Source organism: Neoarius graeffei, chromosome 2 (assembly GCF_027579695.1).
Source record: "Neoarius graeffei isolate fNeoGra1 chromosome 2, fNeoGra1.pri, whole genome shotgun sequence".
In the NCBI taxonomy this organism is placed as follows: Eukaryota; Metazoa; Chordata; class Actinopteri; order Siluriformes; family Ariidae; genus Neoarius; species Neoarius graeffei.
This window is the reverse complement of record NC_083570.1, coordinates 97,768,151-97,780,632: the sequence shown is the minus strand read 5'-3', so window position 1 is coordinate 97,780,632 and position 12,482 is coordinate 97,768,151. Positions and strand designations below refer to the sequence as shown.

Below are 12,482 nucleotides of genomic sequence, written 5' to 3'. Positions count from 1 at the left end.
AAGTTTGGGGTCACTTTGAAATGTCCTTATTTTTGAAAGAAAAGCACTGTTCTTTTCAATGAAGATCACTTTAAACTAATCAGAAATCCACTCTATACATTGCTAATGTGGTAAATGACTATTCTAGCTGCAAATGTCTGGTTTTTGGTGCAATATCTCCATAGGTGTATAGAGGCCCATTTCCAGCAACTCTCACTCCAGTGTTCTAATGGTACAATGTGTTTGCTCATTGCCTCAGAAGGCTAATGGATGATTAGAAAACCCTTGTACAATCATGTTAGCACAGCTGAAAACAGTTTCGCTCTTTAGAGAAGCTATAAAACTGACCTTCCTTTGAGCAGATTGAGTTTCTGGAGCATCACATTTGTGGGGTCGATTAAATGCTCAAAATGGCCAGAAAAATGTCTTGACTAGATTTTCTATTCATTTTACAACTTATGGTGGTAAATAAAAGTGTGACTTTTCATGGAAAACACAAAATTGTCTGGGTGACCCCAAACTTTTGAACGGTAGTGTAGCCACCAGAAATCGTGTCGCCAACGACAAGCTTTCTACTGATCCTTAGATCTGAGGAATCAGCCATCATAATGATATTGGCTGGCTTTTTTTTCATGGTATATCAGATATATTCCATTCAGCTAGCATGATATTGAACTTGTCTTCAACTCATTCAATATCATGCGAGCTGAGTGGAATATATCTGATATACCACTCAACGCCAGCCAGTATTATTGAAATAATAGGCTCGACTTCATCTCGGTTATTATTCACAGATATTCACCTCACCTTCGGCGAATAATTGCTAAATAATGTACATGTTGGACCCAAAGAAAACCACAACCCCAGGACATGGAGTGTTTCCTTCAACAAATCTGTTATTTTGTTTTTATAGATTCTTGGATTTCAACATTGTTTAAAAAAAAAAAAACACGTTCATAACGATCCTCTGTGCACTATTCCTTATATTGGGAAATCAGGAGCACTAAACAGAACCCCATTACAGGGAACATTGTATTGTAGTATTTTTTTTTTTGTCTACTATATTTCCAGGTTTGCTCATTACTCTGCGTCAGTAATCACATACCATCGCAAAATCATGGCCACGTAAACGAGCCGACTGTAAACTAAGTCGAATAGAAAATGTTTACTAGAAGATTCTACATCAACAGGCTAGTGTTGAAGTGTTTGTGACTTTGTAAGTCAAATTTTCTGACACCTTTCAATGTTGAGATTTCTTCAAATGATGGAACCCAATGAGGTTTGGTTTGTGGTCGATAGAGCCCTGCACTCCCGCGGGAGTCCCGCGGGACTCGCGGGACCCGCCGCAAAGCAGTGCGGCGCTGGACAAATTTTGAAAGCTCATTGCGGGCGCTGGCGGGACCGGAAGTGCACATATGCGGCGCGGGTGGGAGCGGTGATAAGCTGCAGTCCCACTAACTAAAAACGTGCTTGAAATAAAATTTATAAATTATTAATTTATGTCTATCATATATAATTTGTGCTGGATATTTTATTTGGCATTAATAAAAACATTTTAAGATGCCTAAATTTGCAGAGAAAGTCAGATTGCCAGATTGAGTGAGAAATGGTATCTTAAACTTGCCATTGATCATCCTAAGGGGAAATTCTTTGATCACTCTAATGGTGATGATACACGGGGCAACTTTTTGGGCAATGTTGCCGAGCAATGTTGCTGGCAACGGGCAACTAGGTGAGACACAGGGCAACTTTTCAGGGCAACTAACAATGGGCAACAACAGTTAGCAACGGCAGTTTACAGTTAGCTAAAAAAAATCGATGTCTTAATTTTTGCTGTGACCATTTAATCAAGCTGTCTGTTGTTTTTTAGAGCTTTGGTAAGGTAAATTCCTCCATATAGAATATTAAAATAACAACTTACCGGCGTAAAAACAGATGAGGAGTCTCTCCATCTCTTCACTCCACTGACACTGAGCGGCCGCCATATTTGTTTGAAATTTCTGATCCGAACCTCACCGGAGGTCACATGACTCGATACTCGCGTTCTGATTGGCTTATCTCAAAAAGTTGCCAGAGATTATCAAAACCATTCAGAAAGAAACAATGTTGCCCAATCTCAATAGAAAAGAGTCAAAACGCAATTGCCCAGCAACATTGCTCAGCAACATTGCCCAAAAAGTTGCCCCGTGTATCATCACCATAATGACTCGCAGTTCACACCCAGCTAGCAAGAGAACCATGAGTGAATTCATTTACTTGTTGCGTTAGTCTACAACTTTAATCAGAGAGACATGTTACACAGTGACTGTAGGCTTGACTCAATGCTATCCCAGAAATCCTTCCTGTAATATGCAAATTTGGCTGTCCAATCAGAGGTGGCCAAATTTGCATTTTACAGGAAGGATTTCTGGGATAGCATTGAGTCAAGCCTACAGTCACTGTGTAACATGTCTCTCTGATTAAAGTTGTAGACTAATGCAAACACTAAATCAATTCACTTCTTTTACTAGCTCTGCTTTGCAATAAAAAAAAAACATTGGTACAAAGCAAGCCCATTAACTTTTTTTATGCTGATCAGAGAATTACAGTGGTTTCTCATGTGATAAAAATGTGCAATTTGCGATTAAATATTTTAATCGTTTGACAGCACTAATTATTATTATTAGAGATACTACATGCTGAATTCAGAAACAAGGTAAACAATAACAAACATGAGCTGTAGATATTTATGCTCAAATCCACTCAAAGTAGGGGGCGGGGCACCATCACGCTGTGTCAAGACAAGAACTTTCCTGAGAAATAACGCGAACGTCTGCATCATGCGGGATTTGCGGGCGGGAGCGGGACAAAATATGGCAGGTGCGGGCGGGAGCGGGACTGAAAATCATAATTTTTTGTGGGCGCGGGCGGGAGCGGGACTGAAAATCATAATTCTTTGCGGGCGCGGGCGGGAGTGGGACTGCACAATGCGGGTGCGGGCGGGAGCGGGACTGAAAAATCCAACCCGCGCAGACCTCTAGTGGTCGATGCTGGTCATACTGAGCCTTTTCTTAGTAATTTGCCAACACATCTGTGAGAAATATTGACGTTTTGTCTCTTTTCCACTGTTTTGTAAAAACAACCAATTGGGCTAGGTAGCTAAATTGTTAGCTTTGGACATTGGCTTGTTTAAGTTCCACGTACGTGCTTGATGGGGGAGAGTATCTGTGTTCGCAGGGTCCGTTTGCACTTGCGTCACGAATCTCCCATGATGCTCTTCGATTTTGTGTCTGCCGTCTTTGTGGTATAGCATCCATGGCGACTGAGGAGAGTACATTGCATACATGTCAACCTTTGGTCAATCAAACCTGTATAACCAACCTCCAAAATCCGTATTTCCCTTATAAAATCCGTATAAGATGCAAATTAAAATAATTTACCTAAAATTTGAATGATAATTAACAATGATGTATCCCAGTTACTTTTTATTCAATATTGATTGATTGATTGATCTTTATTGATTGATTGATCTTTATTGTCTCTATGCAGAGAAATTTGTCTTGGGCTTACAGGGCATTGGCATCACACATAGCACATATAATACAACAACATATAACATCATCACAGATAACAGATACCCCCCCCCACACACACACACACACACTGTCCACTCCCTACACACGCCATAAAAAACCTCAGTCCAACAGTTATTGCACAATTCTCCTCCAAATGTTTAGTCAAATACCTTCACATAGGCAACAAAGCAGCACTCATAAATACACAGCATATTGCACACTTTCCCTACATCGCACATTTCCCTACATCGTTATTAATAACAATAAGCCTTCAGAATGAATACAAAGCTCCAATGTTTGACAAAAACACAAAGTGTTATCAGCGTAGTTACGAAGGAAATACTTCGTTGTTTGGAGACAGGTTTCACCGAGCGGCTATTATGCACGAGACTTCATATTCGCCACAAAGTCAGAAAAATCTGTTCGTAAAATTACGTTATAATGACCAAATACAATGAAAAGTATTTTTCCAGTCTCACCTGTGAAAGGTAATCCCATGTGATCTCGTTTGGACGGTAAACTTGTTGGTACAGTTAAACGCAGCACATGAATGAGGCATCTTTATTCTCGGGCGAGGATGATGCAGAAGCCGGTGTCTATGACTTCACGGTTGGCGGGATTCTCGCAATGCGGTGTGCGCATGGTCAAAAATGGAACGAAGTCTCGCTACCACAAGATAATGCGCGATTTCATAAGACTCTTTTCTGGCTGTCTGTGGTGTACAGTACGTTTGTAAATGTTATGCGCTCTTTTATCATCGTGGGAATTGATTATAGCTCTAAATAAATATTGAAGTTTTTTTTTAAAGAATCCGTATAACTTTATTTATACGCCCGTATACTACGTTTATTGAATCAAATCCGTATAAAATACGGACATTCCGTATAGGTTGACATGTATGACACTGGCGAACTGTAATTTTTTGCAAAAATATCATGAATTGAGTAATAGTGAAAAGGTCAGATAAAGGGAAAAGATAAAAGAATGTTCAGGGGTGGATCCGTACAGCAATGTTGTAGAGTATGAAGATGATTTACGATGTACCTCACCCATTTGCACTATTCCGCACTACCTCATCTTAACAGCTGCTAGTTTGTTTATATTGCTTATTTCATGTTTCATGTTTACCTGCTGTACCTCAAGTGCCCTTGACTGTTTGGTTATTTGTACCAATTTGTGTGTGTGTGTGTGTGTGTGTGTGTGCGCATGTATATGAGTGTTTAGTCTAGTTACTACCTAGAGTGTTGTCTGTTTGAGTGTTTAGTCTGTCTTGTTATCTAGTGTTTATACTGTTTATTTATACTGTTTATATTGTTTGAGTGTTTAGTCTAGTTCATATCTAGAGTGTTTTATTCTGTTTATATTGTCTGAGTGTTTAGTCTGTCCTGTTCTTATCTAGTGTTTATACTGTTTATTTATTCTGTTTATATTGTTTGAGTGTTTAGTCTGTCTAGTTCCTATCTAGAGTGTTTATACTGTTTATATTGTTTGTTTTTTCAGTTATTCTATTTTTATTCTATTTTTATTTATTGTATTGCCAGTTTGCACCGTGGGTCAGAGAGGACTGATATTTCATCTGCTCTGTATGTCGAGCATGTATAGCTAGGGTGACCACCTGTCCCGCATAGCGCGTGCGCGTACAGCATTTGAAGCTGAATTTATGCGTCCCGCAAATTCAGAACGTGTCCCGCATAATCGATGCTTGCTGAGGGGGATGTCGCTCTCCCCGGGCCACCCAGGCAGCCAAACGAATATTACTTGACATTTCAGCACACCGCCGTCGCCACTATAGACTGTAGAACAAAACCACACACACACCCCTCACAACTGACTGGTTGTTGTCAACTTTTTGTTGTTGCCATGACACCGCACTCACGTGCACAGACAGTGACGAGGGACGCAGGTGCAACACATGCATTGCTTTCATATTAAAAAATGGAGAAAGGTACCGGGGAGATGGCAGGTGAGGCACCGGCACCTCCAGTTAAAAAGAGAAGGTGTACGTACAGGAAAGAGTGGGAAAATGAATATTTGTGGCTGAAAGGGGTTGAGGGGGATACCGAGAGGGCTTTTTGTGACCTTTGCAAAACATCTTTCCCAATCGGACATGGCGGGGAATACGATGTGAAACAACACAGGCTCGCGGAGACTCACAAGAAACGTGTGCAACAGAAAGAAACTTCTAAATCTATGGATGCTTTCCTCCGACCTAAAAACGACTCTCTAGCTGACAAAGTGACTGCGGCAGAGGTGACGAGTGTGTATCACACTGTCCAACACGCAATATCATATCGGGCAGGACTTTTTTTTTTTCCTACTGTTTCTGTGGTGCTGAGCCACTACAATTCCTGTTAATCCACTGAAAACTAAATGGAGACTTGTCACTATTCCTGCTGTACTGATGCACTGCAAAGCCTCAGACGCAATATTATATTATGATTGATTTAAAGTGAATAAATTGTAATGGAAAATAAATAAAATTGAGTAGCTTCAGTAAATCATAAGTGGAAGTGTGTCTGTCAAGTCATAATTGAATGGTCAAAATAGTATGAATGTTTATTTAAAAAAAAACACATTTGGTGGCCTGTTCATGACCATACATCACCAGTAACAGCAGATTAGGGTAGTATTGATATACCATGTAAGGTAGTATGTGCTAGAAATGGGTAAACCACTATCTGTGAGTCTTCCAGCAGCCGGCGCGGCGCAGTGGGGGCGGCGTCCCACATTGTCCCTCAAAAACATACCCCTTGTCCCCCCTTGGGCTTATGAGCAGGTGGTCACCCTATGTATAGCATATTTGACAATAAAGTTGACTTGACTTGACTTGACTTGGATGTGGCCAAGTGTGAATTATACAGACATCGTGAATTACCTGGTGTTAACTACTAGCTTAATCACTGGGAAGCAGATGAAAGCGTACAAAAGTTTAGCGCAAGTTTACTGTAAGAATCTAGTAGGTTCCTGATGTGGGCAAATGTTACACAAAACACAACCCCCCCCCCCCCCCCAAAAAAAAAAACCCAACGTAATTATTGACGTCTTCTAAGGCAGCATTTTACTGACCTACATTTTACTGGGGCTTTGTGCTCTGTATTTGTAACTGGAATAGAAATTGGATATATATAGTCTATGGTTCACATAAACGGTAGAAATATCATTCCCTTTACAAAATGGTCTGCACATACTGGTACATATTTGTAGCTGGTCTCTTATGTCCGATCTGTTCAGATTTGCAAGCCACTGTCTCTGTCATCTACGGGTTAGATCTATCATTTGGGGTCTTGCTCACTGTAGTAATCCCCGATGTGGGTGGAGCACAGAAGCACGGCAGGCGAGAGTTCGTGTTCACACACGCGCACTTTATTGAGCTTTTCAGCTTTCTTTCTTTCTTTCTTTCTTTCTTTCTTTCTTTCTTTCTTTCTTTCTTTCTTTCTTTCTTTCTTTCTTTCTTTCTTTCACTCATTCATTCATACACACACACACACATTGACATCAGGTGTAATGACCTAGCCCTAGCCACTTACCTTCCCTGACCCTGCCCTCCATTCACAGACTGCTGCTTGGCCACGCCCCTGCTGCCACACTCACATTTTAACAGCAGGTAAACTAAACAATCTGACTCCAGCCTTAGCAGAATTGTTCGAGCAGCCGATAACTGTGCAAATCTGCGGCATTTCGTGTTAAGGAACTTGTTGCTACGCATGTGTTATTCCACAAAGATGGCGGACACAGCTAAATCAGAGAGGGTCTTGGGACATGTGACGTCATGTGCAAACGGTCTATGTTGTAATCCTAACCTTTAACCCCTAACCCTAACACCCTCCCCCTTTCCTCAAACCTGCCAATAGTCTGTTCGAAAAGGGAGTACAGAGCTGTGGAACTTCTTTTTCAGGTTTACATTACGTGCTATATAGAGCTGGGGAACCTGGGAACACAGGAGTGACCCCTTTCATGGTTGCCTAGCAATTTATGTTAATACATTTTTAAAAATATATGATCATTGCATAATTATATGATAAAAGAAAATGATCTGAAGGTTGAAATTAGTATTTAAAAAACAAACAACCACCACCACCCCCGAGTTCTCAGAATGAATAACAAAGTTTCTTCAGATATTTTCACATGTCTGGGTATCATTTTTATTTTTTCTGTAGTTGTTATTATTCAATATTTTATTGTCAGACTGATGAATTGCAACTCCAGTTATGTGTCTCTCTCTCCCTCTCTCACACACACACACACACACACACACACACACACACACACACACACACACACACACACAGGTGGCGTGATGTCAGATAGATGGCGTGACTAGAGGTCATTATCTACTGAATACAAATAAATGAATGAGATTTGTCTTTTGTGTTGAGAATACATTAAAACTGATCCTGAATGACCTGAGAATATCTGTGTTTAACCACACAGTGGGACCTGGTTTGCGGAGACGCCTGGAAGGTTCCCTTTACGCTGTCCATCTTCTTTGTGGGTGTGCTGAGTGGGTCGTTCATATCCGGAGAATTGTCAGACAGGTACAGAGAAATAAAACAAATACGAAATAAAACCTTTTTAAGGTTGTAATTATAATGTTACAGGACTTGGAAGATGTGTGAGAATTTACAGTATGCCAAAGGCCAACTCAACAGAGAAGACAAACAAGCTAGGCAAAGGTCAACAATGATAATAGCATACATGGGTCAAAGGCTCAGAGCTTACACTGATAATGGTATCGACAAAGAATAAACACTTTGTTCAACTCATAAATCGGGGGGGGGATCGCCTTCTCAGTGCAGAATTTCTACTTGGAAAGGCAGGAAAGTCTCCTCAACCCCAAGATCAGCCCATGACATCAAACCAACATGGCTGCTCACAACGTTAACAATAAATGAAGTACCACTTTTTTTTTTTTTACATTTAAATGAGATATACTCGTGTTTGCTTTAGAGCAATCAATATAAAGATATATTCCCTTGTTTAATCCGTAACACTGACAATACAGATTGGTGTTTTGAGGAGGTAAATACATCACTCATTACAGTTAGCTCATTAGCTTGTGGCTAACAAAAGACAGACATGGATGTGGCAATTGTAAAACAGTAAAACAGGCAACAGGTCGAGCGAGGCACAAACAGGTTATTATAGACTCTGCAGAATCAAAGACAAGAAACAGGAAATCAGGGATCAGGAAACCAAACAAGGAAATAAGGCTCGGTAATGTATCAGCAACGCAACTCAATACTTCGCAAAGTAAGTGTGTTTTCACAGTTTTTATATCGGTGCACAGATTGCGCCTTAATCCTGTGCAAGTGCGAGTTGTTTATGGCGCGCACGCGAGAGTCCGCTTGGAGCATGCGCTGTCCGGAGTGCACCCGAGAGTCTATCTGATGCACGCGCCAAGGCACGCAGGTGTGACACTCTTACATGAAATTAGTACAAAATTAATGCAGATATAAATATCTTATGCCAAATTATGATGGCATGTTACAAAAAATAAAGAAAAAATCCGAGTCCTCGTCTCCAATTTACGAGTCCTAATGCAATTAATGCACGAGTCTGAGTCATCAATGCTGAAGTCCAAGTCAAGTCACGAGTCCTTAAAATTAGGGCACGAGTCAGACTCGAGTACAACAAGAATAAATCAAAATGGCGGAGCGTGTTGCTGAACCAGCCAAGGACGAAATAAAAACTACTCGAAAACAACCCCCCAAAAAATACAAAAAAAAAGCAACAAAATATGGAATAAAAGTATTTGATGGGGGCGGCACGGTGGTGTAGTGGTTAGCGCTGTCGTCTCACAGCAAGAAAGTCCGGGTTCGAGCCCCGTGGCCGGCGAGGGCCTTTCTGTGTGGAGTTTGCATGTTCTCCCCGGGTCCGCGTGGGTTTCCTCCGGGTACTCCGGTTTCCCCCAAAGACATGCAGGTTAGGTTAACTGGTGACTCTAAATTGACCGTAGGTGTGAATGTGAGTGTGAATGGGTGTCTATGTGTCAGCCCTATGATGACCTGGCGACTTGTCCAGGGTGTACCCCGCCTTTCGCCCGTAGTCAGCTGGGATAGGCTCCAGCTTGCCTGCGACCCTGTAGAACAGGATAAAGCGGCTACAGATAATGAGATGGGTATTTGATGGTAAGAATGTATTTTTTTCACAAATTATTATTATTATAGCATTTTTCACACATTGCTAGTCATTTCGCCAATTTGTTTACATTCTAAGCGGAAATGATTTTGTCACACGTTTTGTATCAAGTTTTTATTTGTCGAATTTGCAAAAAATAAAAATGCTCTGAGAATAAAACAATTATTCCACTCAATCTCATCGTACATGGCTTATAGTCAAGTCAAGTTTGTTTGTATAGTGCTTTTAACAATAAACATTGTCCCAAAGCAGCTTTACAGAATCTGAATGACCCAAAACATGAGCCAATTTTATCCCTAATCTATCCCCAATGAGCAAGCGTGTAGCGATGGTGGCAAGGAAAAACCTCAGACAACACGAGAAAGAAACCTCGAGAGGAACCAGACTCAAAAGGGAACCCATCCTCACCTGGACAACAACAGACAACATGACTATAACATTAACAGTTTTAACATGAAGTCAGTTTCGTTGATGTTATAAACTCTTCATTGATGGAAACTTGAGTGCAAAACTGTTCATGACAACTGCAGCCCTAAAGTTAGCAAGTCAACTGTAGTCCTCAGCCATGAAAGCATGACTGTAAGAGTCCAGAGCATCTTCCAGGTGTGACTTTCAACTGTCCATATGGGGCCGTCCTCTACAGGAGCGATGTGATGAGATTCTAACCAGACACAGGGCATCAGGATGGATCAGGCAGGTCTGAGGAGAAGAAGAGGTCAGGACCTTGATTGACATGTAACTCAGATGGACAGATTGGGGAGGGGAGAGAAGAGGGAGAAAACACAGGTTGTTAGGTATGCCCAATGTCACCTGAATAAGTAGGAACAGTATACATTTTGCACTGAGTACAAGCAGGGACTCTGGCAAAACTAACGATGACAGCATAACTAAAAGGAGAGAGCCAGAAGGTAACACAGGCATGAGGGAGCCCCGGGACATAAAGCAGCAGCCACTACACCATCAACAAACTCGAGTGAGCAAGCGAGTGGGGACTGACAGCATCCATACATCCCAGTTTACCAAAACACTCTATGTCTGAGGACCCTCCAGATCTACTCCTTTACCTCATAAACACTATTAATAAAAGGCTTGACTAAACAGATACAGTTAGGTCCATATATATTTGGACACTGACACAAATTTTGTTTTTTTACCTGTATACTGAAACATATTCAAGTTATAGTTATATAATGGACATGGGCATAAAGTCCAGACTTTCAGCTTTCATTTGAGGGTATCCACATTAAAATTGAATGAAGGGTTTAGGAGTTTCAGCTCCTTAACATGTGCCACCCTGTTTTTAAAGGGACCAAAAGTAATTGGACAATTGACTCAACGGCTATTTCATGGGCAGGTGTGGGAAGTTCCTTCGTTATATCATTCTCAATTAAGCAGATAAAAGGCCTGTAGTTGATTTGAGGTGTGGTACTTGCATTTGGGAGATTTTGCTGTGAAGAAAACATGCGGTCAAAGGAGCTCTCCATGCAGGTGAAACAAGCCATCCTTAAGCTGCAAAAACAGAAAAAACCCATCCGAGAAATTGCTACAATATTAGGAGTGGCAAAATCTACAGTTTAGTACATCCTGAGAAAGAAAGAAAGCACTGGTGAACTCATCAATGCAAAAAGACCTGGATGCCCACAGAAGACAACAGTGGTGGATGATCACAGAATGAAGAGAAACCCCTTCACAACAGCCAACCAAGTGAACAACACTCTCCAGGAGGTAGGCGTATCAATATCCAAATCTACCATAAAGAGAAGACTGCATGAAAGTAAATACAGAGGGTTCACTGCACGGTGCAAGCCACTCATAAGCCTCAAGAATAAAAAGGCTAGATTGGACTTTGCTAAAAACATCTAAAAAAGCCAGCACAGTTCTGGAAGAACATTCTTTGGACAGATGAAACCAAGCTCAACCTCTACCAGAATGATGGAAAGAAAAAAGTATGGCGAAGGCGTGGTACAGCTCATGATCCAAAGCATACCACATCATCTGTAAAACATGGTGGAGGCAGTGTGATGGCTTGGGCATGCATGGCTGCCAGTGGCACTGGGTCACTAGTGTTTATTGATGATGTGACACAGGACAGAAGCAGCCGGATGAATTCTGAGGTATTCAGAGACATACTGTGTGCTCAAATCCAGCCAAATGCAGCCAAACTGATTGGTCAGCGTTTCATAATACAGATGGACAATGACCCAAAACGTAAAGCCAAAGCAACCCAGGAGTTTATTAAAGCAAAGAAGTGGAATATTCTTGAATGGCCAAGTCAGTCACCTGATCTCAACCCAATTGAGCATTCATTTCACTTGTTAAAGACTAAACTTCAGACAGAAAGGCTCACAAACAAACAGCAACTGAAAACCGCTGCAGTAAAGGCCTGGCAGAGCATTAAAAAGGAGGAAACACAACGTCTGGTGATGTCCATGAGTTCAAGACTTCAGGCAGTCATTGCCAACAAAGGGTTTTCAACCAAGTATTAGAAATGAACATTTTATTTACAATTATTTAATTTGTCCAATTACTTTTGAGCCCCTGAAATGAAGGGATTGTGTTTAAAAATGCTTTAGTTCCTCACATTTTTATGCAATCATTTTGTTCAACCCACTGAATTAAAGCTGAAAGTCTGAACTTCAACTGCATCAGAATTGTTTTGTTCACAATTCATTGTGGTAATATACAGAACCAAAATTAGAAAAATGTTGCCTCTGTCCAAATATTTATGGACCTAACTGTACGTTTTCAGCCTAGACTTAAACACTGAGACTGTGTCTGATTCTCGAACACTACTTGGAAGGCTGTTCCATA

At 41.0% G+C, this 12,482-nt stretch overlaps 1 protein-coding gene across 1 annotated transcript in view; it reads left to right on the top strand.

Annotated features, from left to right (window-relative positions):
- slc22a21 (solute carrier family 22 member 21) overlaps nucleotides 1–12,482 on the top strand; it is a 101,825-nt gene that overhangs the window by 41,899 nt on the left and 47,444 nt on the right. The window contains exon 3 of the mRNA XM_060915252.1: nucleotides 7,965–8,068. Coding sequence (XP_060771235.1) covers nucleotides 7,965–8,068 — 104 coding nt within the window. The remainder of the gene's footprint in view (nucleotides 1–7,964; nucleotides 8,069–12,482) is intronic.